The sequence below is a fragment of the Sarcophilus harrisii genome, chromosome 6, assembly GCF_902635505.1.
Source record: "Sarcophilus harrisii chromosome 6, mSarHar1.11, whole genome shotgun sequence".
In the NCBI taxonomy this organism is placed as follows: domain Eukaryota; kingdom Metazoa; phylum Chordata; class Mammalia; order Dasyuromorphia; family Dasyuridae; genus Sarcophilus; species Sarcophilus harrisii.
Window position 1 is genome coordinate 8,668,477 of NC_045431.1, and position 27,940 is coordinate 8,696,416.

Here is a 27,940-nt window from a genome sequence, read left to right on the forward strand (position 1 = left end):
GACAGCGGGCTCTGAACACTGGGAGCCGGAGATGTCCTGGGTCCCGGTTACGCCCAGCTCTTACCGGGCATGTGACCGCTGAGTCACGTGACCTTGCTCAGATCAGAGCAGGAAGCCCCCAGCTCCTGCCCCGCAGGTTTGATCCCAGGTACCCAGAGAGGGACTTGGGTAAAAGCAAAGCACCAGATATGGGCTCTGGGAGGGGCGGGCCAGGGCCTTCCCAGGGCACCCATCGGGTGGGGAGGGCCTCCCCATCACGGGAGCTCCAGAGAGCGAAGGCCCCAGTGGGAAATGTGGGGGAGGGGAGTCGTAGCATCCTGGGGTTAGCGTGGGGAGGGATCTCATTTTACAGATGAGGAGACTGAGTCACGAGGCCCCGGGGGAGCGCAGCACAAAGGGTAGCATCTGGGCCCGGGGTACCTGAGCTTGAAGCGCGGCCCTCTGGGCCGGGCAGTCTTCGAGCCACTGTGTCTGGGACGCCTCCTCCTTCAGGAGCCGGGGCTGCTGGCGCTCTCTCCACGGCCTCTCGGGGCTCTCCTGCCTTCAAAGAGACAGGGATCAGACTGTGGGAGCCCAAAGTCCTCCATCCCCCCCAGCACAGCAGCACGGAGTGAGGGCGCAGACATACGCTTGCACACACTGAGCCAACACTCACTGGCTTTGGGGAATGGGGGGGGGGGGGAAATGCTCGGGTTCCACCCTGCCCAGGGCGGCGGCGAGGAGGAAGGGCATTCTGGGCATGAAGGAAAGGGCCAGAAACGGCCTGGGCCTGGGCCCCAAAAGGCCTCCCTTTTGCTGCAGAGTCCCTCCGGAGAGTCCCCCGGGCCCTGACCAGGCCAGAACCGGCCAGACGTTAGTCACCGGGGGGCAGAGGCTGGCAGGGGCTGCTGTAAGGCTGGCGAGGGGCTGATGTAAAGGCTGGCGGTGCTGGATGCCCAAAGGCAGGGTCCCCGCCCCACACCCAGCTGCCATCTAAGGTGCAGGTTGCCGAGAAATCATGAGAAGAGTCTCCTTGGGGCCGACCTTTCAGCAACGTGGCTAATTGGGTGAAGTCGTTACTAATCCCGTTGGCATTAATGGGTTTTATTTGGCCCTCCCTCAAGCCAGAGAGTCAGAGGAAGGGGCGAGCAGAGGGATGGCTGACCGCACTCCCTGTCAGGGGGAGAGGACGCCCACCCGCTGCGGCAGACCCCTGGGATGGCCGGGGGCAAGGAGGCAGAAGGCATGAGGTTGAGGTCCATGATTGCGGCCCCCCAGGGGCAAGGTGTTCTGAGGGGACAAACCGGGCAGCTCCGGGTCCACACTGAGGAGGAAGCACTTTGAGAGCACCAGACCCTCCAACAGCTGCCCCGCCGCCCCAGTGTGACTCCCCAAAAGGGCGTTCTGGCCGGCCACTGGCCCCCTCCCGACTCTCTCCACTCACCACAGACACCAGACGCTCTTTTGGCGTCTGTTGAGACTTATTTTATTCTGAGGGTGAGGAGCACCAAGCAGAAAGGACCTCGGAGTGCTCCTAAGGGAGGACTGCTAGGACAGCAGAGGCCTCTGTCACGTGCTCCTGCCGGCCTGGGCGTGTCGGGCTGTGTGCCCCAATCACGGAGTCCTAGATTCTGAGCCCAAAGGCTTGGCAGGGGCCATTGCATCCCACAGCTGAATCCCATCCACTTTTACAATTAGAACTAAAGCTTAGCCAGGTCAATGGCTTTCAGAGCTGGCGGCCTCCCACCGGGAGGGTCTCGGGCAGGTCCTGAGCCTGGTTCCTGCTGAGTCAGAACCTGCAGCTGCCTCCCTGCAGGACTCCCAGACTCCCCCAAACGGCCTCTTTACCTCACCCGCTGGCCCGAGCCATTCTCGCCTCTCACTTCTCAGCAGCCCCCCTCACCAGCCTCCCGGGGACCGCTCCCCTTCTCCCGGCTCACAGCGTGGTGCGTGGCAGACAGCGAGCTCACGCAAACGTTCGTGCTGTGTATCACTGGTATTCCTGGCTTCTTGTTAACTCGTCTGTGACCGTGTCGGACCTTTCCAAGAGGGCATGCCTCTGCGGGGGGCCTGCCTCACATCGGGGCTCCCCCCAGGACCTAGCGCCAAGCCTGACCCAGAACAGGGGCTGATCCCGACTGGTTGGTGAGCCGAGGGATGGCCCATTAACGCCTGGCTCGTTGGACCTTGAAGCTGGGCCCATCTCTGGGGCTGCATGTGGAGACCGTTATTCTACTACCACCTGCAAGTGGTCTCCAGATTTCTTATCGAAAGAGCTATTCTCCAAAGTGTTCTAGGACAAAGAACCGTTCTCTTTCAAGGGAGAATTCTCATTTATTTGATCTGCTGCCTCTGTCCCTTATTAATGGGGAGATCCCAGACCAGGTCTGGACCTCTGGGAGTCTCGATTTCCTCATCTGGGAAATCAGAGCATCTCTGCAGAGCTCACAGTATTGCTGGGAAAGCGAAAGGGAAATCCAGGCGCTACCTAAAGACCAAGGGTCCTTGGCAGTGGGAGGGGTGAGCCCCCTTACCTTTCTTCCTCTTTGGGGCCAGTTTCTGTTTCTTCTGCCAACTGTTCTTGGCATTTTCTTCCCTCAGGTGGTGTCTTAGAAAGTTCGTTCTGTTTGAAGCACTGTTCCTAAAGCGAAAGTCAGGAAGGGAAGAGGAGGAAGGATGGAGGGAAGGAAGAAGGAAGAAAGAGAGGAAGGAGGGAGGGAGAGAGGAATGGAAGGATCAGAAGGAAGGAATGCAAGGAAGGAAGCAAAAAAGGAAGAGATGAAGGGAAAAAGGGAAGGAAGGAAAGAAAGGAAGGAAGGAAGGAAGAAAGGAAGGAGGGAGGAAGGAATAGAAGGATTAGAAGGAAGGAATGCAGGAAAGAAGGAAAAATGGAAGGAGTGAAGGGAAAAAGAAGGAAAAAGGAGAAAGGAAGGGAGGAAGAAAAGAGAAAGAGAAAAAAAGTCATTTTTTCTTCTCTAATTTTTTCTTATTCATGTACTCCATTCCTCCTCTATATAGAGAGGAGGACTTATGAGACTCTGGACAAATCCCAAGCTCTCTGGGCTTCATTTTCCTCCATCTGTCCACCAAAGGACTCCGACTAGATGATTTCTAAGGCAGCTTTCAGCTCTAAACTGATGACCCTGTGAACCCAAACGAGTCCAACACTCATTTTTGCTGGTAGGGTCGGGCCCCACCGTTACATTCTGTAACCCCAGGGCCTTGCAGCCACACCGAGCCTGAAATAGCCATTCAGTGGGCCCGCCTGCCTTCTCTCTTCACATCTTTTTGATCATCTGTGTGTCATTTTCACTCGTTGTGGAGTTCCAAAATTCTACCCGATTCACCAAGCATTTACTGTATGGCAGGCATTGGGCTGGGCTCTCTCTTGGCCATGAAGACAGAAATGAAGCTGCCCTCAAGGAGCTTACATTCTACTGGAGAGCCCCACTATGTTCACAGATAACTAAGTCTCAAATATCTGTAGAATACAAAGTAATTCAGGAGTGGGGAGCTGGAGAACACACGGATAGGGAGATTGGCAAAGGTCTCCACGAGAATGTGGCCTCTGAGCTTGTCTGACAGGAGTAAACAAGGTAAATGTTCCGAGGTTATTGGGAAACAGAATGCCATACACAAGAAGGGCAAGGAGGCCATTTTGGCTCAAACCTGGGGAATATAGATGCTAGAAAGAGAGAGATGGGAAGAAATTACAAAAGGGATGGGGGCATTTGCATGAACCAATGCAGAGCAGAGCGAGGGGAACGAGGAGAACAATTTATAACAACACCGCTGTAAAAACCGACCACTTGGGAGGATTTAAGATTTCTGCACCACACAAAATGACCCATGTGATTCCAGAGGGCTGAATGCTACCCATTTGCTGACAGAGGCATGGTGGGTTTCTATTTCTTGATCCCAAATCCTCCATTTCTTTTTTTTTTTTAGATTAATAAATTTATTCATTTATTTACAAAGCATATGCAGGGATAATTTTTCAACGTTGACCCCTGCAAAGCCTTCTGTTCCAACTTTTCCCCTCCTTTCCCCCACCTCCTGCCCTAGATGGCAGATAGAACAATACATGTTAAATATGTTAAGTTATATATATACATTTTTATACAGTTCTCTGGGTGTGCAAGAAAAATCAGATCAAGGAAGAAGGAAAAGAAAAACTGAGAAAGAAAACACAATGCAAGCAAACAACAACGGAGAGGGTGAGAATGCTGTGTTGGGATCCTCTGTCTGGGTGCAGATGGCTCTGTTGGTCACTGCACGAGTGAACTGGCCAAACCCTCCATTTCAACAATTATCTCGTGTTGTTAATATTTGTAGAGAATTAGCGCCTGAACATAACTGGTGAGCAGTCAGTGCGTGGGGGGGACCTTAGCAGCTTCTTCCCTGCTCCCAACTTTGGGTTAAGATTGTAAAACATCAGACCTAGATGAGCGCAGCTTCAAGTGGAGGCGAGATGACGAGCCCCACCTCCCAGATCGCTGCCTTGCTGCGCAGGGACACTTGCCGGGCTCTGTGAAACCGTGAGTAGCCCCAAGATGAACATGTCGCTCAAAATAGCACTCGGGGCTGACCGTGACTCAGACCATGAGCCTCCAAGGCAAAATTCAGACTTACAGAAGGTAGGGAGAACCATCAGGCCCACAGGGAGGAGCTCTTGTGAAGATGAAATAAGGTGCTGGATGCATGTGAGGGATTACTTTGGGTACAGGTCCAAAACAGTGAACGGGAGGCAGCCACAAAAGGATTCCAAAGAAAAGCAAGGAAAGAGAACCCTCTTTTATGGGGTTATGGGGAAAGAAGAAGAGCGAAAGGTAGAGAAGGGAGAAGAGATGCACTCCATTGAAGGCACAAGTCCAGAGAAGAGAGGGAGAGAGGAGAGCAATGAGCAGAAATGGAAGAAAAGAGAACAGGGAAAATGGAATCTCTTCAAGAAAATTCGAGCTATCAAGGAAACACTTCATGCAGAATTTGTCTTAAAGCCTGTGACCATGTGGATCGCACAAAACGTGGCAAGGATTCAGAGGAGGGAGCACCAGACCCCCTTATCTCCCAAAGAGCCCCCCTGTATGCAATTAAGGAAACAACAGGAGGTGACCCCCTGCTGCCTCCAGAACCAAACAGAAAGCCCTCATGGTCTCCTCTCACCTTCCGGCCTCTCTCTTCCTCCCTGTACTGGGCAGTCCAGCCACTCGGAGGTTTCCCTTTTCTCTCATCTCCAGGTATTTTCCCTGGCTGTCCCTCACACCTAGAATGGGCTCCTTGCTCACCTGAGCTGTTCCCCGCCTGCCGTCACCCACCTTGCGGACAGCCTGGACCACGGCAGGTCATGCTGTGTCCCTGTCTGGGTGGGATGGAAGGGAAGCTCCTGAGGGCAGGGCCCTGCCTCTGGCCCGGGTGCCCTCAGGGCCTAGAGCAGTGCCAGCCTCTCCCAAGGGACTGATGATTGATGAGGTGACCCACGTGGCGGGGGGACACGCTCCCTTCGCTCTCCCGGTCATGCCCTCCTCGAGCGGCCCCCTGGGTGACTCTGCTTCTAAGGAAAGTCTGCTCCAGACGACGACTTCATTTTCCCGAGGCAGCTGGGATAGACGCTGGGAGCTGGCTTAGAATGAACATCCCCGGGCTGTTGTATTCTTATTCATTTTGTCAAACATTTCCCAATGAGACGTCAACTGGATCAGACCACAAGTTTAGACCTCTGGCACCGACAGCCGGGCCGGGTCGGGAAGACGACTTCACCTTGCGGCACTCACTCACTGGGTGACCCCTCATAAGTCCCTTTCCTCTGCCCGCCTCGGTTTCCCCAACTTCAAAATGTGGAGCAAGAAAACTAGCCCCTGCCTTCCAAGCTTGCTGTGAGATGAGGTAACATAGAAAAGCACCTCCCAGCACCTGGCACACAGTAGGCCTAATGCCAACACACAATAGGCCCAGTGCCTGGCACACAGTAGGTCTAATGCCTGACACACAGTAGGCCCAGTGCCTGGAACACAGTAGGCCTAATGCCTGACACACAGTAGGCCCAGCACTGTATTCATCCACATTAACCACGCTGAGGTGGGGATGGGCACACGGCACATACCAGTGTCTCTATGCCCCACGTGCCTCCTGAGCCAGAGCCTTGACAGTGCCATTCTCTGGCTGATCATTAGTTGCCAAGGTGATGCTTTTTCCAAACTCCAGATTTCTGTGGAGAAGGAGGGAGGGGAAAGAGAGGAGAAGACAAAAGCCTCAGAAATTAATAGATGCGGTTCTCACTTCAGTGACTCGCTTTCATTATAAATCCAACTTGCAGTTTCTGCCTCTTTGTCTGTAAAATGAAGAGGAATTGGGGCTTCAGTTCTGAAACCCAAGCCAGAGCTGTGGGTCCGGATGAGAAATGGCTACGATGTGGGGCAATGAGCCCCAGTCCTCTCCAATACTAGGAGCGGTGGGGAACCTTGGGGAGTTGATTTTTGGCTCTCCGGGGGCTGGCACGTGGTGGGCACTGGGACGGGGGGGGGGTGGGAGCCCAGCAGGGAGGAAGCCCCTTCTCTCAGGGCAAGTCCCCTTCTCTTCTCTTTTTTTTTTTTTTTTTATTTAATAGCCTTTTATTTACAGGATATATACATGGGTAACTTTACAGCATTAACAATTGCCAAACCTCTTGTTCCAATTTTTCACCTCTTACCCCCCCCACCCCCTCCCCTAAATGGCAGGATGACCAGTAGATGTTAAATATATTAAAATATAACTTAGATACACAATAAGTATACATGACCAAACCGTTATTTTGCTGTACAAAAAGAATCAGACTCTGAATTATTGTACAATTAGCTTGTGAAGGAAATCAAAAATGCAGGTGTGCATAAATATCCCCTTCTCTTCTCTACAGCTTTTGTAGGGACCTGCTGAAAGGTCAAGGGAAGGGCCCAGGGTCACCCAGCCACTGCCTCAGAGGCAGGATTTGAACCCGGGTTTTCCTACCTCAGAGGCCAGTTCTCCAATACCCAATACATGCTAATGAATGATGGCACACCTATTAAGCACCTTCTGTGTGCAGCACTGTAATGACTGCTGAGTTGTCTGTGACCCCATTTGGAATTTTCTTGGAGAGGTACTGGAGCGGCTTGTCATTTCAGGTTTTTTTTATGGTATTTTGTTTTTTTCTCCTAGTTACACATCAAGAAAAAATTTTAAGATTCATCTTTAAAGATTTTAAGTTCCAAATCTTTCTACCTCCTTCCCTCCCCTCTCTCGAAGTGTCATTTCCTTCTCCAGCTCGTTTTACAAGTGGGGAAACTGAGGCAGACAGTGTTAAGTGACTTGCCTGAATGATGGGGACACAGAGATGAGAAACAGCTCAGAGCCTGGCCTGGCAGAAGCAGCAGATGTGGTAAGAGAATAAGAGATGTACCAATGACCTGTCACCATGGTCTGTGCACAGGACCCCTGAAAGGTCCATCTCGGGAGTCAGGGAAGGCTCCATGCTGGAGGCAGCACCTTGGACAGGGATCCCCGAAACCGGGGAAGCAGCTCGTGGGGAGACTGTGGCCACGGAGGGGGACAAACAAGGCGGCAGCTTGTGTCCAGCCATCAGGAGGATCTAAACCTCCTTAGAAATCCAGTGTCGGGGGGAAGGGGAGAAGATGAAGAGTCTTTAGGAGAATTAAAAGTGAAAAGCAACGAGAATAACTCAGTGAAGGCGCAGACATACTACAGACCTCTAAGCCAGGGCAAAAATGGAACATGAAGTTCTGAGAGACAAAGAAGCTGACAAAGAACGATCGAGGAACAAAGGTAAGAACATTTATCATGAGCCCCAGTGACCCAAGAGAGTGCGGGGAGTCTGAATTCTGGTTCTCGCTGCCATTTTTGATACCCCCATAATCTCATGGCCTTATTTCCTCATATGAAAAATGTCAGGGGACCTCCTTTCAGCTCTGCATCATCTTAGGAACCGTTCCTTACAAAGAGGTGAGGTAAAGGACCACAAATTACTGCTGGCCCTGCTGACTCTCCATCTTTCATAATATAGAAACCGAGTCGGGGGGCCCTGGGAGCTGGCAAGGCTCATGTCTGCCTGCTCATATCGGGTATCATAAGTAACCTGGGGGGGGGGGGAATAGCCAAAGAAACCAGAAATGTCCCAATTATCTCAAGTGACTTGGAGACCCACAGGCAAACTCCCCGCCCGTATGGCAGCCCCGTGAGTCACCTGGTTATAAATACACAGATCCAATATAAATATACAGGTTATAAATATGCAGATTGGAGCGTCAATAGATCACAAACACAGGAGAATAGGGATGCTGCTGTTTAAAGGCTCGAGTCATTCATAGATTTAAGCAGACCAGTTTGGCAGAAGCAGAAACAAAAACTTAAAATCGTTCAATAAAATGGTTTGATTTTTGCCTTCATCTTCATAGGGATATTAGGTACAAGAAAGCCACAGGGCTCCAAAGAGAAGGTTTGAAAGATGTGGGAAAAGCTGGAGAAACTGTTTGGAAGCTCTGAGTTTGCTCCTCCCCTGTAACTTGTGTCTCTGGTTCTTAGGCTTCCAGGGCACATCTGAAAAAGAAATCAGCTGTGACAACAGCAAAAACCATGACTACTATAGGGAGGATCCCAACTGATTCTCTTCAGAGCTGAAAAGTACATATTTCATAGATCAAATGCTTTTAGAAAGCCCGAGACGATTCTAGTCTGCAGAATTAGGGAGATGCCTCTGGGAAGGCCCCGAGTGGACCCCAATAATTGCAGGTGGGCGAATTTTCCATCTGTCCTTGGACAAACCCTAAGTCTGGGGAAGATCCTCCCCTTGGCGACTGACTGGGTCTCTCTGTGGGTGACCCTGCCCAGCTGGCCCAGATGCCAAAGAGCAAGGGTGTTAAAACATGCTGACGGGCCGGGGGATGACGGTAACGAAAACGTGCAGGGGACGATGGCTACAGAGCTGCTTCTGCATCTGCGCTCAGGCACCACTGTCTAGCTGAGCCTCGGTGTCCCCATCTGTAATCCAATTCTAAATCTATGCCTGGTAGACATTTCATTAGCAGAGGGGGAGGAAAGGGGTCAGGAAGACAGGGGGAACTGCTTTGTGCTTCTCCTTCTGAGACTCTGCCCTTCGTTGTTCTGAGCAGGGTCTGGCTTCCTCCTCGATTAAAGTGTTGATTCTTGTACTCCTAATGCCCCCTTGATAAAGAGTCAGCATCGTCCCCCACCCCCGTGTAATTTTCTAAGGCTGCAAAAGCTGCAAGAGCCAGACTTCCTGCTCAGGAAGCCAAACTTCTCAGGAACTCTATGCATAAATGAAATCACAAGTCTAGTTTTTAAGCAATTCTATCAGCAAGCATTTATTGGGCACCTGCTGTGTGCCCAAAGCTGTGCTAGACCATGAAGATGTGAGCCAAAAAAGCAAGTTTCTGCCCCAAAGGAGATTCCATCCTATTGGGGACAAAGTCCCCTTCCTTCTTCAGGGTTGGGGCCGGCCTCAAGTGTCCACCTTCCCTTGCAAGGGTTAAGTGTGTTTGGATGTGAGCCACTGGGGGTTCTTGGGGCCGTGATCATGTCAGGACGCCGGCTGCAGGACTAGTTCCTGTGGGCTCTGTCGCCTGTGAGTCCGGCTGGCCCATCTGGGGTCCCTCTGCTGACTCCTGCCCTCAAAAATCTCACAGAAAAATGAACAGGAAGTCTGGATGTTCCCCAGGCGTGTAAGTCGGGAGAAGCTGGTGGACGACTGCCACAGAGGGCCGGGATCTCACGTGGGACCCCCCTCTCCCCACCAGCTGCGTCACATCATCTCAGTGCTTCGGACAATGGCCGGGGCCGGCCCATGGGCCCTGGGGGATGACACTGCCATTCTGGGAATTCCACGTGGGGAATGACCACTCCCAATAAACCAGGCTCTCTCTTGCCATCTAAAAAATGCTCTAAATCACAACAGATTCTACCTCACACCCTTTGCCATCTGGGAAAAAAAGGAAAAGAGATAAATGTAGAAGAAGTTATGGGGAAAGAGGCACACAGATGCACAATGGGTAGAGTGGTGAACGACTATAATCATTGGGGAAAGTAGGTGTATTTTTGACCCAGTTCTCCCTCTGCTAAACCTGTACCTTGTACCTCTCACAGATTAAAAAATGTAAGTAAATGTTTGTAGTGGAATGTCTATCATCTGGAGAACAGCTGAGCAAGCTGTGGCATATGAATGTCACGGAAATACGATGGTATTTGAGAAATGAGAAAATAAATTTCAGAGAAACATGGGAGAACTTGTATCAACTGAGAGAGAAGTGAGCAGAACCCAAAAAAGGATATTAATGCATCAACATTTGGAAAATGAAAACCAGAAAGATGCCAACAGCAATACAAAGACATAGTAATGATTGATATCCACAATTACCGAGACGCATGATGATGAAACACATATAACTCATTTCCTGACAAAGAGCTGATGGATTTAGGGTGCAGTATGAGACGTACATGCATATTTCTTACAAAGAATTTGTTTTTCTTTCTCTTTTTTCCCCCACGGGATTGGGACTGCGATAGGAAAGAGAAAATAGATTCCTATTGATTTTTAAAATAATGTAAAAAAACCCAAAAAACTGAGAAGCACTACAGATACTGAGCATTGCATATATTTTCAAATCAAGTCCTGTATTACTAATTTTGCTTTGTACAAGAGACCTCTCACCAATCTGCAAATATCTGTAATGTAAAAAATAAAACCCCAAAATAAAGTTTTTTTAAAAAGTTAGCTAGGGAGAGGAATTCCCAAATGGGGACAATGGAAAGAGATGAGGCTCAGTACTTTAAGGCAGGGAAATAAGAGTCTAGATCTGGGCTCCATGTCCTATGGATGCTAGAGGCATTTGTCCAATTCTGGGCTAAGTCCAATAGTGCCCAGAGACAGACTCATCCCTTGTGACTGTGCAGATTTATACTAAAAGAGCCCCCTGTGCCCAGTAGAAAGCCCATGGGTGTATGGACTCTGCCTAAGACCATGTCTTTGCTTTTTACCTTAAGCAAAAGCTTCATTTTAAATCATATTTAATGTAAAATAGTCTTAGAAATGTAGTCTGGATTGGTTAATTCCATGACTCCCAGCACACCATTCTACCTTTAAATAGATTTGCTACAATGGATAAAAGGGAGTGGGGTGGGGAGAGGGACAGGGGGAAGAAGGATATTGAATAGATCAAATTAAATTAAAATCCTTTAATGCAGAGTTCTTGATCTTGTTTTATGTCAAGGAATCCTCAAAATAATAGTTTTGAATGCATAAAATAAGTACATAGAATAAAAAAGGAAAGCAAAATGTCAAAATATAGTTATCAAAATCTTTTTACAAATAAGTTCCTGGACTCCAGGTTAGAAAATCCTGCCCCAATAGCTAAGGCTCATCATACAAACTTTTGGTGATGCCAACAATGGAATAACAAATTCAGAGAGTGCTACTTCCCAGTCCCCGGTTTTTAGGGGAAAGAAATCGGTCCCACGGTTGTGAGGTAGGACCCGGTGTGGCCCGGGACCAGCCTTGGATCAGTCTGTCTCCTCCACCTTTCCCAGCTGCCCTTTCCTACCTTTCCCAGCTCCCCTTGTTTTTGTGGGCCTTGTGTGTATTGCTTTCCCTGGTTCACTTTTCATATCAGAGATCATGTTCTGTGGGTGAGGACACGGAGATCCCAAGGTTAAGGGGCTTGCTGACCCAGGCCCGAGAGCTGGGCCCTGCTAGTAGCATCCCCTCCCTACCCCGGCAGAGCTCACCTCAAGCAAGGAATCCTGAAGCTTCATGTTCAGGGCGGCTTTCTCTTCTTCCAGGCGTTTCATTTCATTCTCAGATTTCTTCTTCATTTCCTCCAACTGCTTTTGAACCTCCTAAACAGGAAAGAAATCATTCAGGCAGGAAGGTACAGGAACGCAGCCAAAGAGATGGAAAAGGAGCCGGGAAGCTTGCTCTGCTGCAGCCCCTGGGACACGGGACCCTAGATGGAGAGCTGGGAGGGACCAGCCGGAAAGTCATCTGAGCAAAGCCTCCCATGTTACAGACCCAGAAACCGAGTCCCATGTGGTGAACTAGCTTCCACACGCAGACACCAGAAGTGAGTGACAGAGAGACAACACTAACTCAGGGCCCTTTTCACTGCCCCTTCTAAGGGCAGAGAGGCCCAGGACCACATGGGAGATTCAGGTGACAGGCTGAGGTGTCCAGGTAAGCCTGCTGGGAGCACAAAAGCACAAGGGCCAGGTGGGCGACGGGGCCGGCAAGCTGTGGGACTGGGAGGAGGCCGAGCTAATGAAAAATACCCAATTAAATGACCAAGACGGCTTTCATCATGACGCCAGTTAATAATCAGGAGCTAAAAGGACCCAAGGAAATGCAGAACCTGAGCCATCTCCTCCTCCCCTTCTCCCCCCCACCTGAAACCGCCTCCTCTGCTCATTAAGGGAGCAGAACCGCCAGACCATCATGGAACGCCTGTTCTAAAGCAACATGTCATTCCTGGCCCAAAGTCAGACGGCCCAACCGGAGCCCTCAAGGAACCTGAAGCAAACTGGAGCCAGTTTTACCCTAAGACAAATCATGCAGGATCGCCCGCTGGGGGTGAGGAGCCTGGGTAGACCACAGGACCTCAGGAGGATGGAGATGAGGGATAAAAAAGAAGCATTTCCTCGGCTTAAGTTGCAACTAAATCCCCTTCCTTGGAAGGCTTTCCAGCCTCTTTTACTTCTAGAGCCTTCCCTCTGCTCATAACTTCCTATTTATCACATAGACAGCCCGTCTATATTTGTTTGCTGGTTGTCAGCTCTTCCTGGGCTGCCTTCTGCCTCTCTCTGCATCCCCAGTGCTGAGCACAAAAACTGGCACATAGTAGGTGCTCAGTCAATACTGTTAAGCACCTTGTAGAGACACCATTATTATCCCTAATTCACAGAAAGAAACTAAGAGCCAGGGACAGCAAATGAATTATTCACAAATGACCAGAGAGACTCTGGAAGGGCAGTGCCAGGGGCTGCCTCTGGGGCTTTAACTCCAAGGTCAAGCAGCACTGCCCTAGAGAGCCCCCAAAGATCTCTGGGAAACCGGAGGTCTTATTCCCCAAAGACACCCCTACACAGTCCCAACATGACACGGCCCGGACACCGACAAAACCCTGACCTGGAGTCAACCAAGGCTGACGTTCAGCTTCGGAGACCCAGCAACTATGGGACCCCGAGCCCCCACTCACTCTTCATGTCCCCCACTTTCTTCATCTGAAGAATAATGATAATAGCACTTCCCTCCAAGGGGCAAGTGAAATGCACCATGTTTCCAAAAAGCGTTGAGGGAATGGTTGCTCTTCTTCTTCTCAGGTAACTCTCAAAATAAGCCTTCAGCTAATATTTTGAATTTTTTCTCCACGGGTTATTTAAAACTCATCTTGCTATAGATATAAATACTCTCAAACTCTGCCTAAACATATTCACGTGAGTGACAAAGAGAAATTAAAAGTCATTCTGAGAAAAGATCAGGAACCTCAGAAAATGACTTTCTATTTTTACTTTCGGTACCAAGCTTCCCATGATACAATGGAAATCAATCGCAGGAACCAGCCATGGTAGCTGCCTTATGGGGAAGAGCTCAAAATCGAATTGTCCAGGAGTGGGGGGGGTGGTGGGGGGTTGGTTCAGCATAGCTTTTTGGTGTTGGAAAACTTAAACTTCGGTCCTGCAGAACTTGGCAGGAGTTCTGCCAGCCATTTGTTCTAGGAGCCCATCCGTCATCCGTACGTACACATGCATCTACAGACAGACAGACACACGCGTGTGCTTCTCCTACCAGCTGACTATGAACAAACAGGCTGCTCTCTCTAGATTTATTAATTATGAATATTATGATGAATATGAATGACGATGAATGAATAATCTATATTATTATTCATTCAATAATCTTTTTTAAGTACCAATATCCAACTGAGCCTAAAATGACCTTGAAGATTCGGGAGGGTTCTGAACTCTACTCAATCTAGGCGAAATTCAGCAGCATCCATGTCCCACGGAAGAGAGAGGTCAAGGTCAAGATAGGAACCACGGACCTCCAAGTCTAGGAGATTCCCACGGGCTACCGAGTGCATCCCCCTCACAGAGTCACAGGTGTGAGAGCAAGGAGGGACCACAGCTCAGTCCCCCATGCACCAGGCCTGCGATCACAGCCAAGTCAGACCTCTCTGCGCCCGTCTGCTCACCTACGAAAGGCTTGCGCTTGCTCCCAGGACCTGTCAGGAAGGTCCATAAAACAAAGTGCTGTGGAAATGGGTCCTTGTTAAAGGGAGTGAGTGGGAGGGGGCAGAAAAGCAGCAGAACCCCGGGTATTTTACAGAACACTAGCTCTGGGCAGTACCTTAGACATCTTCTGATCCGGGCCCTTTCCCCTCCTACCTTACAGGGAAGACTGGGACCTGGGGGACTGGCCCTCGGTAAGAGTGATTTCCCTTGTCCCATTTCCATGGCACTTACAAAGTCCCTTTTTACCTTCCCAACTAAATGACAATCTCCATAAGGAGACAGCTCCAACCTCCTCCTCCTCAGGGCCCTTCAGAGCATCCAGCACCTTGTACGTGGGCGGCGCTTGACCAATCCCAAGGGAGTGAATGAATGGCCCAGTTAGAAACAAGCGGAGGTCCCCCATTCCCGGGCCTGCCTCTTCTTTATCTGCTCCCCGCTTCAACACGAGACTGGATGAGCATTCAAACCTCAAAGATGAGTCCTATTTATGGGGAGAAGATGCAGCTCAGAGGGGCAGAAGGGGACCTGGGGGTGACGGGCACAAAGCAGGATCTAGGAGGGCCAGACTCACGTCCCACTGACCCCCTGCATGATCCCAGCTCCGCTGGTCACAGCTTTTGTTCCTGATTTCCTCCCCTCTGAAAGGAGATGACCTCTAGGTCTAAGGCGATGGCTTCTATCTTGAGTGTTCTATGCATCTGTTTCTAGACATATTATGACCATGCAAGACTGCAGATATAGAGTTTAATCCACTGCGAGTCAGCTTACCCCACATACAACCTGAACAATGATTTTTAAAAATTGAATCCCTATGGGAGCTGACTTCTAGCTAAGCAAGGAAGGGCTCACTGGATCTTGTGTCACCTTAACCAAGTCAGTCAGTTCCTCCAGTCCCACAATTCTTTATGTGTAAGGTGAAAAGTCTGGTCTTGATTTATTTCTAAGGTCTGTTCAAAATCTAAAATGTGTGATCCTCAGTGTCCACGGCAACAACAAAATTATAAGATTATCGATTCTGATGGACGTGGCTCTGAGAGGATTCAAACCAGTTCCAATGGTTCAGTGTTGAAAAGAGCCATCTGCACCCAGAGAGAGGACCGTGGGAGCTGAGTGTAGACCACAACACAGCATTCTCATCCTCTCTGTTGTTTGCTTGCATTTTGTTCCCTTTCTCATTTTTTTTTTTCCTTTTTGATCCAATTTTTCTTGTGCAGCAAGGTAGCTGTGTAAATATGTATGCATATATTGGATTTATCATATATTTCCACCATGTTTAACATATATTGGACTATCTGCCAGCTAGGGGAGGGGATGAGAGAAGTGGGGAGAACTGGAACACAAGGTGTTGCAAGGGTTAATGTCGAAGAATGATCCATGCATATATTTTGAAAATAAAAAGATTTAATAAAAAAATCATTTTAAAAATGTAAAGGGGATCCCTCTAAGTAAGGGGATGATAGAAAACCAGTCAACATATTATACGACCCTTAAATGGAAAGATTTCAGAAGCAGGTTTTAGAGAACAAAAGCCTATACATGTCAGGTATGAATATGAAAATGACTGGTTAATTTTGATGTTACATAAGCAGTATGGACCAGTGGGGACAGCCCTGGATTTGGAGTAATTTCAGTTTCCTTGTGACCTGGCCACCTTTGTCTTTTTTACTCTTCACCTAGATAGATTGAGGAGATTTCCCAACTTTCCTCTTGAAGGAAATCTTCAAAGGCATTTTAGGCCGAGCTGAATAATGCTCCATTTTCTTTTAAATGGTTGAATAAATCTAGACAGAACAATCTGTTTCTTCACAGCCCAAGGGGTAGGAAAAGGAACATACGTGTGTGTATGTACGTGCATGATAGCAAACTCTCTTTGGGCTTCTTATTAATTTAGACGATGATTTCCACAAGCCCCCATCGGTTCCCCATTCTAGGATCATATAAGAAGCTGCCATTTCTCCCATTGAGACTTAGGTGGAATTCTCTAGGACACAGAAAGGTCACCTGCCCTGGGGCCAACCACCCACAACCCCCTTCCTTCAGCCCAATGAAGATGCCCCTAAAATGACACGCAGGGTGCCGGGCAGACCTGTCTGCCCCCCAAACTCAAGGTGGCCGGGAGATAGTGCCTGTGCAACACAGGGGAGAATGGAGGTCATTTTGAGTCTGCAAGCCCAAGCTTTCAGCAAAGGGCAGCTTTCTCTTCCCAGATTTTGTGTCTCATTTCAATTCCAGGCTGAAGTCACCTGGGAAAGAGAATCTTTGCAAAAACCAGAAATGGGCCAAAAAAAAAAAAAAAAAAGGAGGGAGTGCGGATGATTTCGACATGATTCATTTCTCCAGCCGGCAGCGGAACGGCGACGGGACTTTTAGTGAGATTTATACCTTCAGCCCCTTATGGAGCGAGCACGTTACCAGGGCAACCTGTGGCTCCACCGCGGAGACAAGAGTCTGGCTGGCCAAGGGGTGCTGGCGCATTGTGGCATCCTGGGGGCCTTGGCCGGTCGCGGCCCAGGGAGAGGGCGGTCCCGGGGACAGGGCTCCAAGGGCAGGCCCGACCCAGGCCCATGGGCCCGGTACCGCCGGATGCGCTCTCTGGGTCAGACCCACAGCCACTTTAAACCGTAGGGAAGGCAGTGATGATAACACTGTGCCTGTGAGCAGTGCTACATGCTAACGACTAGCTGTGCTTTACATTCATTCCATGCACACGGCTTCATGATATCATCGTGTGACTTATTATTAATACACATAACTGCGGCAGCCAGAGGGAGCGAAGGGCACGGCCCAGTTCCCAGAGCCAGGAAGACCTGGCTCCCATTGAGACTTAGGTGGAATTCTCTAGGACACAGAAAGGTCACCTGCCCTGGGGCCAACCACCCACAACCCCCTTCCTTCAGCCCAATGAAGATGCCCCTAGAAGGACATGCAGGGTCCACAGCTGAGACACTTTCTAGCTCTGTGACCCGGGGTGAGTCACTTAGCTGCCGTCTGCCTCAGTCTCCTCACCTGTAAAATGGGGACCATTTTACTGCCTCCCAGGGTTACTGTGGAGTGGTTGGTGCAGGGCCCGGAACTATTGTCATCACTGCACCCAATATACGTGTAAGCACACATGGCCCACAGACGTGCTCCGAGACCCTCCCTCGGCAAAGAGAGATCAAAAAGTCCATGATTGATGGCGGATGTGGATGGGAACCCAAAGTGGCAGCGCTCCAGGCCCACAGGGGGAGCGAGCGCTGGACCAGAGTCTGTGTAAACACTTAAATCTGCTGGTGTAGAAACGTCTACACTTACGCACACACAGGCGATGGGGAGTCGAGCGCGCCGGCCTGCCCTGTGCCGGGCCCTGGGCAGACGCAAAGCAAGGCCGGAGGCGCGGGCGATAACCGAGGCCTGCGAGGCTCACCTTCTGTAGCTTCTTTCTGTCCACTTCCACCGAGGACTGCGCAGCCTTGATTTCCACGGAGTGCTTCTTCACCAGGTCCTCCAGGCCCTTCACCAGCTGCTCCCTGAGGTGCGTTCTCATCTCCTCCGTCTGGTGCCGCATTTTCTGAAGCTGCAGCTCCTGTTTCTGCTTCACGTATTCTCTCTCCAAAGAAGCTCCAGCTTCCTGGGACTGGAGACACATAAATACACATGTGCACATGAGGAAAGTCAGAGAGAGATGCAGAGAGGTGGAGAGACAAAGAGGGAGAGAGAGACAGAGAAAGATAGAGACACACACACACACAGAGAAAGGAGAGAGACAGAGAGAGATGAAAAGAGACAGAGAGAGAAGGGAAAGACAGAGACAGAAAGAGGCACCAGAGAAGGGGAGGAAGAGACGGAGAGAAAGTAGAGCACTCCAAATAGAAAATTCACTTGTTCTCTTCTGTACAACTCTTTCCACTGCTGATATGCTGACTTTTACAGCAGCCGTTACAAGGTATAGTGCATTTTATAAGCTTTTTATCTTGGACATTTTAGAGATTCTTTTACTTAATAGTTTTGTATCCCAGTCCTTAGCCCTGTGCCCAGCACACAATAAGCACTTAAAATGTTGACTCACTCTGTCTATTCATCTACTACTCTGTCTCTCTTCTCCTGTTTATTTCTCCTGTGTATCTCTCCCTCCATCTCTGTCTCTCTTATCTCTCTCTCTTTCTGTCCCCCTCCTCTCCCTTTTTCTGTTCCCCACCTCTCTCTGTCTCTCTCCCCTCTCCTTTTTTTTTCTCTGTCCACCTCCCTGTCTCTCTATCTGTCTCCTCAGCTCCCACTGTCCTTGTGTCTAGACAGCATCTGGCCCAACCTCCACGCTGGCCCTGCCCACTCCTTTTCTGAGTGCATAAATCTCAGGGTTTCCCTCCGCCTTGTCCCCTCCCTTTGCTGAGCCCTCTTGCTCCTTGGGGTCCTTTCTATGTATCTCCCTCGAGTCCAGGTCTGCTGAGCCAGCTCCTTCGTCCGCCTGAGCCCAAGCTGCACGGCCCCCGACCCCGTAGGATTGGGCTCTTGTTGTCTTGGGAGACCCAACGTTTCAGGAACAGCCGTGTCTGACTTTGGGGTCCGATATGGGGGGAACGGACCATGATCTCCGCTTCCATCCTCCTTGTATGAGACCCATCTGTTATTCAGCAAACCTGCCGTGAGGCGTCGTCCGGTGAGCCTGTGAGCCTGAGGCCCGCAGGACTTTTCCTCCTCTTTTCCTGCTCAGTGTTGCCCTTTCCCCCTTTTGGGCCCTCCTCAGGCTCTTCTTTCAGCTCCCAGCCGGAGCTCCATCTCTCCCTTTAATTGTCCCAGGTCCTCCGGTCCGTCTTCTACAGGCTGACTCTACTCTGGGTAAGGGGAGAACCCGCCTCAAGGAGCGGCGTCTTGTTCCTTCCCCACTGAACGGCTGCCCCGAGAAACCTCATTTCTCTCTGAACGCCCCCGAGAGGAGGACACACAGTCTGGCTAACACAGACGCCGTCAGAACCGGATGAAGGAGGGGGTGAGACGGCTTGCTGAGCTGGCTCCGACCAGTCAAGGAAGTGGCTGAAGAGCAAAGTTCCTGACGAGGGACCAGACTGGCCCGACAAAGCGGCGGGGCCCAGACTGGCTGGGCTCAGCAATGGGGCCCAGACTGCCCAGGCTCAGCTACAGCCCCCGGGCCGGCCAGGCTCAGCGACAGGGCCTTCAGACATGTGGAGGGGTGGAATAAGCAGGGCTGTGAATCCCACCCAACAGAGCTCACTCTGCCTGTAAATCAGGCCAATCTGAACCCAGAGGTGGGGCAAGAAGCCCACCGACAGGCTCACACTCGCTCCTGTTTCTGCCTTTGGGGGACACTCATGAGCACCCCAAGAGAACTGCTGGACGAGGGATCCCCCTCTGGCTCTCAGAGGCCGCTGGCTGTCGGCAGGATGGAATCCCTCCGTGCCCGAGGTGAGGCCGCGCGCAGTCAGCGCTTGAGTGAGGTCACGCTCCTGTTCTGGGACTCTGGGACCGGCTCCACAGGGAGACTCAGAAAGAGCAGCGCAGACCGTCCCGCCCCGATCTGCCGCGCTCCTCCGGGCTCCAGAACCAAACCCCTCGGGCCTCTGACACCTGGCCTCCGCTGGCCTTTCCAGACCGACTTTGTGCCCCTCCCTGGAGGAGCTCTGCATTCCCAGCACCCCACGGGGAGGCTGCTGGGTCACAGGTCTGAAGTTCTGAGTTCAGATCCGGCCTCCGCCACTACCCAGACGTGTGACCTGAGCAAGCCATCTCCCCGCCGACTGCCTCGGTTTCCTCAGCTATAAAATGGGACAATGACAGGTCTGTCTTCCAAGTTGCTTGCGAGGAATGAGGGTGGTTGTATTTGTAAATGGTGGAGTGACTGCTTCAGCCAGAACTGCTGTTGCTGTCCTTCACTCCAGTGCGCCCTCCACTCTCCCAAGCTCTGCTGGCCCTCCCCCCGGCACGCTCCGGCGCCCGAGCCCCCCAAGGCCTCCCCTGCGCCCTCTCTGATTATTTCTCCCACAGCCCTGCACTTCCCTCCCGGGGGGCACCCCTCCTTAAGAAGGGGGCTAGAAGGCAGGGGCCCAGTAACATGAAGTGACTCAAACTCTGCTCTGCCTCCCGCCCCGACTTCCCCAGCACCCAAACCATCGGGTCACCTACCTGAGCTCCTTCACTCCTCTGGGTGCATGCGCACTCGGTGGGGGGCTGCTGCTCCTGCTGCCGGCAGAAACTGGGGGCTCTGAAGACACCCGCGTCACTCTGGGAGCTGAGCAAGGTCTTCATCTCATCTGTGGACACAGAAGCGCCTCAGCCTCGGCCCCCCCCCCCAAGCCCTCCACAGCTCTGACCTCCTGCTCCCCACCTCGGGCTGGGCTGCCTCTGGGTCTAGAGTGCGCCCCATTCATGTTCCCTCCTTCCCGCTCCCCGTGCAGCTTCTTCCAGGCCCTCCCAGGTGTGACCCGTGAAGCTAGAGCATACCCCACCCCGGCAAGTCCAGCCTGGGGCTCTGGGGGTTCTAGGGCGACCTTCTCGGGCCTGCAGCTGGCGTGACCTCTGACCCGCTAAGCCAGTGGTTCTCAAAGTCTGGTCTAGAGAATCCTGGGACCTCTGAAAGCCTTTTAGAGGGTCTACAAATTCCAAAAGAGTTTATATTTCCAATATGGTAAATGCTTATAAATAGAACCCAGATAAACAAGAACGCTTTGGAGAGACCCTCAGTCATTTCTAATAGGATAAAGATACCGAAAACAGAAGTTTGAGAACCACTGTTCTAAGGCTCCCCCCCCCCCCCACTCCCTTGGCCTGCCCGGGCTGCTCGGCCTTGTCTCGTCTCCCTGAGAGCATCCTTGGGGGTGGGAGTGCCCAGCACTTAGTGGCAGTTCTCTCCCCAGCCCCCCATCTGTGACCCCAGCAGGGCCCCCCTCCCAGCCTTCTCACTGGGGGGGCCTGACCCCCGGCCCAGTGTCCCCTTCCCCAGCGTCCGGCACTTGGGGGCACTGACCCACCCGGGGACCTCCCCACTAAGCAGGGGAAGAGAAGGTGAGGGGCTGAGGCTCCGGGTAACTGGGGAGAGCCTGTTTTCCTGTGGGGGCAGCCCCTCCCTTCCCGCGGGGGCTCAGCCCCACACTAAGCTAGTCCTGGGGGCCAGAGGGCCATCGCTGGGGCCCCCACAGCTCGGTTCGGAGCGCCCCCCCCCCCCCCGGGAGCCCCCAGGGTGACGGGACAGCCTGCTCCGGGCCTGCTTCGGCCGCTGCCGCCGGTGTGGGGGAATAGTGGCACAAAGGCGGCTGCGCCGGTTTTCCAGTTGCCAGGCGCCTTGTTCTCCGGGCCTCAGTTTCCCCAGGGGTCCCGCGGCCTCGGGGTCCCTTCCATCTCTCCCCGTGCCCCCGGGCTCCGGGTCCCCAGCCGGCCTCCATCCCCGCCAGCCGGCCTCGCGCTCTGGGCCCTCACCCGTCTCCTGCAGGACGCGGCGCTCCTGCAGCGTGAGCTTCTCCGTGGCCGCCGCCAGTTTCTCGCCAAGGAGCTTGGCCGTGCTCTTGGATTCCAGGTTTTCCCGCTGCGCTGCCCTCAGCTGCACGTCCAAGTCCTGCAAGAAACGTCCGAGCGGCCCTTTCTGTGGCCCCGAGGCCGGCCTCGCTGCGCGCCCAGGGCCCGGCCTCCCTGGCCTGGCTACAGGGCCGGCCCGAGCCACGTGGCGGAGAGGGTGGAGGGCCCATCCCCCTCCGGCCCAGAGCGGCCCTTTCTGTGGCCCGAGGCCGGCCTCGCTGCACGCCCAGGGCCCGCCCTCCCTGGCCGTCTGCTGGCTACAGGGCGGCCCGAGGAGGGCCCATCCCCCTCTGGCCCAGAGCGGCCCTTTCTGTGGCCCCGGGCCGGCCTCCCTGGCCGTCTGCTGGCTACAGGGCCCGCCCGAGCCACGTGGCGGAGAGGGCGGAGGGCCCAGAGCTCAGAGCGGCCGTGGCTGTGCTCAACCCCGGGCTCGGGCCGGCCCAAAGCAGCTCCTAAGAGCCGGTAGTTACATGCTCAGTCAGAGGGCGGCCAAGACACTTGACAAGAAATGGATGAAAGGATGGAGGAGGTGGAAGACGGCTCCCTGTGCATCCCCTGCCCCCAGCTTTCCCTCCCGCCGCTGGCTCCACCCCTGTAATAAGCCCCTCCCCTCCGGCCCCACCCCTGTAATAAGCCCCTCCCCTCCGGCCCCACCCCCTGCACGGAAGCCCCTCCCCCGACGGCCCACCCCCTGCATAAGCCCCTCCCCGCTGGCCCCACCCCGTGCAGAAGCCCCTCCCCGCCGGCCCCACCCCGTGCAGAAGCCCCTCCCCCGCCGCCCCCACCCCCTGCAGAAGCCCCTCCCCCGCCGCCCCCACCCCCTGCATAAGCCCCTGCTGGCCCCACCCCGTGCAGAAGCCCCTCCCCGCCGGCCACCCCCTGTACAGAAGCCCCTCCCCCGATGGCCCCACCCCCTGCAGAAGCCCCTCCCCTCCTACCTGGATCTTCTCCTTGAGCTTGAGCGAGTACTTCTTGAGGTCGCTGACGCGCTGGCTCTTGGCCTGCAGGTCGGCCTCCAGCCTGCGGACCTGGGCCTGCAGGGCCATCTCCTGCAGCTGGAAGGCCTTGCGGAGCTCGGCCTCGTCCTGCTGCCAGCGCCGCAGGGCCTCGGCCACGGCCTGCTGCACGGCCTCGCGCGCCGCCTCGCTCTCCCGCTCGTAGCCGGCCTGCAGCTGCTGCGCCTGCAGCGCGTAGTCCTTGCTCAGCTGCCGGTTCTCGGCGCGCAGCTTCTCCAGCTCCCGGTGCGCCCTCTGCATCTCCTCGCGGTGGCTCGGGGCCGCGTCGGCCTGCGGGCCCGGGCCTTCCTTCGGGGGGCTCCGGTCGGGGCCCGGCGCCTCCGGGGACGCGGGCGCCTCGGCTCCGGGCTCTCGGTCCTGGGCCTGCTTCTTGTACAGGGCGGACTCGGCCAGGGCCTCCTCCGTCAGCCTCTTCTGCTCCTCCAGGGCGCTCTCCAGCGCGTGCACGCGCTTCTGCAGGCCGCGCTCGGCCGCGCCGCCCTGGCCCTGCAGCAGCTCGGCCCTGGTCTCGGCCACGGCGCTCTCCAGCTCGTCTTGGTGCGCCTCTCGCAGGGCCTCCACGCTGGCCTCGTACTCATCGTGGCGCGCGTTCAGGGCGTAAATCACCTGGGGGCGGGCGGGACACAAAAGGCGCTCTGAGCCGGGTCCCAGACGCCCCCGCGGCACCTGCCCAGCTGCGCCAGAATGTCGTTACCGTTGGGGCCGAGATGGGCCGAGGAGCGGAAATCGGCCCTATCACTGTTCTCTCTTAAAATGCTACTTGGGGCAGCCTGGAGGTGCAGAGGGCAGAGCACAGCCCTGAAGTCGGAAGGTCCGAGTTCAGACCGGGTCTCAGACGCTTAACACTTCCTAGCTGCGGGGCCCTGGGCAAGCCCCTTAGCCCCAATTAGCTCCGCAAAAAGAAACAAACAACACAGAAAGCTATATAGAAGCATGCATGAATGAGATAAAAGGCATCGCCGTTATGGCTATCCCTACTCCGGTGGAGAAAAAGCCCTTCTCAAAGCCCGATCCTCTCCCGGGCCACCACTGACCCGCCCAGCATCTCAGAGCCCCAGGCAGGAGCAGTGGCCCTGGATGGCGGCTCCTCCCTGGGAAACCTCTGCCGGGAAATGGGGGCGTCCCTCTCCCAACATTGGCCGGCCTGGGCCGCCAACATGCTCGGATTGCATGTGTTGTGCCGCTGGTCCTGGGGCTCAGGGACGCGCCCGGGGCCACCCCGGAGCAAGCTCTGAGGCGGATTTACCCGCGGCCCGCCCCAGCGGCACCCTGGCTGCGGGATCCTTCATCTGGGTGTCCCCCGGTCTAGTGCGGAGCCTGGCGCTTCATAAATGCTGCCTGTTCCCTTGTTTCGCCGAGGCCCGAGGCCCTTTAGTCCCTGGACATCCGGGGGTCTGGTCCACCTTTGCTGGAGGACTGAGGGAGAAGCCGCCCTGCCAACGGAACCGTCCCATTCGGGGACAACTCAGAAAGTTAGGGAAGTTTTCTTCGTCACACCTAAGTCCGGCTTTGGGCAACTTCCGCCCACTGCTCCCAGCTCTGTTCTCCGGGACCAGACAGGAGGAAATGGAATCCCTTCCCTGTGACAATCCTTCCCGTATTAAAGCCTCGCCTTCCACCCCCTACATCTTCCCTCCCTAGGCTAAGCCCCCTGAACATCCCCTCAACGGGATGCTGCCAAGGCCCGCTGCCATCTTGCTCCCTCTTCTGGGCGCTCCATTCTCGGCACAATCTAGTGCCGAGAGGAGTGCAGCGCAAACCGAAGGGCACTCAGCTTTGCACTAGGGCAGCAAGCTCCCAGGCCAGTCACCTGGCTTCTTGTGTGGGCATCGGGCAGGAGGTGAGCAGGAACAGAGAGCGAGCTGGGGTGATTCAGGGTTAAAAACTGGACACGAATTTTGTTTTCTTACTGTTTGCTTTCTTTTTTCATCTGCTTTCTCTTGTGCAGCAAGAGAATTCTATAAATAGGTGTAAACATATTGGATTTAACATATATTTTACCGTGTTGAACATGTATTGAATCACTTGCCATCTGGGAGGGGGGGAAGGAAGAAAAAATCTAGAACACAAGGCTATGCAAGAGTCAATGTTGTCACAATATCTGTGCGTATGCTTTGAAAATAAAAAGTTTTCTTAAAAAGTTTTTAAAAAGAAGAAAATTGGGCAAGGATGGCTTCAGGAGGAGGGAGGGAGGACAGAACAAGAGATAACAGTGTAAAGTTACTTTGGCTAAATACAAGGTTGGATTTAGATGGGATAAAAGTGGAGCCAGAGAATGGAAAATCAGATCAATAGATGGTTTGGAAAATAGATTTAGGGGGTTAAGGATGAAAGGGAAGAAAGGAAAACTATGGCGGGACAGAGTGAAAAATGCCACAAACATTTTGATCCTAGGAGATGGGATAAAAGATGGTGTCCCTGAGAGAAATACTCAGGCCAGAAAGTGTCACGGGACTTAGGGAGAAATTGGAAAGCTTGGTTTGGAGACGCTGAACCCAAAAGGCTAGAAAAACATAAAAGTAGGATTATACTATATATATGAGATATATATGAAATGTGAGTCTGGAGTTTGGGAATAAAGTCAGAGCCAGAAATAAAAACGTGGAGTCAGCAGGGTAGAACTACTGGTTGAAGCCATGCATTTAAATTTATTTGCCAAGGGAGTACCCATGATGATAAAGTGCCAAAGAGGCAAATTTAGGGAATATTCAATTTAAAGAAGCTGATGAGAAAGCAAAGGAGGCAGAGGGAGAGCAGTTGGAGAGCTTCTCTCTGAAACTGAGAGAAGAGCAGATGGTTAGCATGGTCAAGTGCTATTAAAGATGGACTACAAATAGAAAATGGCCATTGGATGTAAGTCAGAAGATTTAGAATTGGAGAGGACTTTGGAGAGCTTCCAGCCAAACCTCTTTTGGACCTCTTGTTTTATGGATGGTCCCAAGAGGTTATAATTTGCCAAAGGTCCCAGATGGCAGATCCTGCATCTGAACCTAGGTCCTGAGATGCTAAATCCATCACTCTTTCCACGTGGAGATTAGGAGTCACTTTAAAAGTAGAATTTCAATAGAAAGGAAGGAATAAAAACCACATTACATGAATGGATGCCCATCAATTGGAGAATGGTTGGGTAAATTGTGGTATATGAATGTTATGGAATATTATTGTTCTGTAAGAACATAATAATAATAATTCATCCAGCAGGATAAATACAGAGAGGCTTGGAGAGACTGACATGAACTGATGCTGGGTGAAATGAGCAGAACCAGGAGATCATTATACACCTCAACAATGATACTGTATGAGGATGTATTCTGATGGAAGTGGATTTCTTTGACAAAGACAAGATCTAATTCAGTTTCAATTGATCAATGATGGACAGAAGCAGCTATACCCAGAGAAGGAACACTGGGAAATGAAGGTAAACTGCTAGCATTTTGGTTTTTCTTCCCGGGTTATCTGAATCCAATTCTTCCTGTGCAACAAGAGATATACTGTGAACTATTTAACATGTATAGGACTGCTTGCCATCTGGGGGAGGGGTGGAGGGAGGGAGGGGAAAAGTCAGAACAGAAGTGAGTGCAAGGGATAATGTTATAAAACATTACCCAAGCATGGGTTCTGTCAATAAAAAGTTATAATTATTAAAAAAAAAGATATAAAGACAATAAATATTAAAATATTTGCAAAAAAAAAAAAAAACACATTACAAAAGCTGGATGGGGAAGGGGAAGAGACAGTACAATTTCCTAGATGGAGAAGAGGATCAAAAGCAGACTTTTTTTTAAGATTGGGAAGACCTGAAAAGATGGGAAGGATTCAATAGAGAAGATAACAGAGAGAAAGAAAGAAAATTTAATTAAGATGGAAAGAGGCAGGTGAGAATTTGATCAGAATTCTAACCTAGGGATTAGGCTTATTAAGGGATAGGCACACCACCCAGCTTTGGGGTCCAGAGATCTTTTTGATCTTCCACTTATCTGACAAGAGACAACCAAGAGAGCCAGAGCTAACATTAAGGGCGATTGGAAAGTGCTTCTTGAGGCAGGTGGGATTTTAGCTAAGATTCGAAGGGCACCAGTGTAGCCCAGGCTGAGAACAGGGAGCAAGTCCCAGGCTTGGGAAACACCATGAATATGCAGGGAGTCTGGAAATAAAGTGTCTATCTGAGGAGAAGCTAAAAGGCCAGTGCCATTGGATCCCACAGTATTGTGGGGGGGGGGGGGGGGGGGGAAGGGGAAGGACTAAGAAGACTGGGATAGAGCCAAGAGGCAGAGCTTTGAAAGGCTCTGTAAGCCGAAAAGAGGATTTTATTTGGTCCTGGAGGTGACAGGGGATTGATTGAAAAAAGGGGATGATGTGGTTAAATTTGTGCTTTAAGAAGAAAAATTCAACAGATGGGCTGGAATTTGGGAAAGACTAATCATTGCATTGCTCATTGTCCTGAATGCTTCATATGGTTTTGCTTTATATTATGGAGGTCATGCTATAGCTTATTCTCTGGGATCTGTTTTCTTTCTTTCTTTCTTTTTTTTTTTTTAATATCAGTTCAAACAAGTTTTCCTGAGTTTCTCACACTTCACATCCATCATTCTTATGGAACAAAATATTCCATTATTTCCCCTTATAATTTCTTCAGCCATTCCCAATCTGATGGACGCCCACTTTGTCTCATTCTTTGGATGACAAAAAGTGCTGCTACGAGTGTTTTTGTCCTATCTGGGGCCTTTTGCTGATTTTGTTTATTTATTTCCTCAGCTCTTTAGTCAGTCACACTTTGATCACCTACATGACCATGGGTTGAATGGGAGGCTCAAGTGACATGGCGCAGCCATCTCTTCTCAGCAGTAACCGTGGAGCCCTTGTACTTTGATGCCTAACTCAGCATCTAATTTCTATGTAAGGGAGAGGCAATGCCCATTAAAAAGATGAGGTCCAGAAGAGCAGCTTGGATTCTTTTTGTTAAATACATGCAACAGAAATCTGTTCTAAAGATAACATGATCTCAAAAGCAATTCACGTGTGGTTTGTAAGATGTCTTTAGGAAAGATCCCAGAAACATTAAAAAAAAAAGTTCATCGCTAAAAAACAAAACTTTAAAATAAGATCTTGATTGCTGACCCATATGCCTGCTATTGTGTCACTATAAAAATTTATGAGAATAGTCTGGGCAGGTC

General features: G+C 51.9%; 1 protein-coding gene across 3 annotated transcripts in view; it reads right to left on the reverse strand.

Moving 5' to 3' along the window:
• The window catches only part of FAM184B (family with sequence similarity 184 member B), a 77,372-nt gene that overhangs the window by 12,531 nt on the left and 36,901 nt on the right, over window positions 1–27,940 (reverse strand). For 2 of the 3 annotated variants that reach the window (XM_031942959.1, XM_031942961.1), the window contains exons 2-8: window positions 22,689–23,372; window positions 21,655–21,790; window positions 20,365–20,492; window positions 17,654–17,863; window positions 11,749–11,859; window positions 2,514–2,620; window positions 421–541 (exon numbers count right to left, since the gene is read on the reverse strand). In XM_031942959.1, coding sequence (XP_031798819.1) covers window positions 421–541; window positions 2,514–2,620; window positions 11,749–11,859; window positions 17,654–17,863; window positions 20,365–20,492; window positions 21,655–21,790; window positions 22,689–23,372 — 1,497 coding nt within the window. The remainder of the gene's footprint in view (window positions 1–420; window positions 542–2,513; window positions 2,621–11,748; window positions 11,860–17,653; window positions 17,864–20,364; window positions 20,493–21,654; window positions 21,791–22,688; window positions 23,373–27,940) is intronic. The other variant, XM_031942960.1, reaches the window with a different exon arrangement.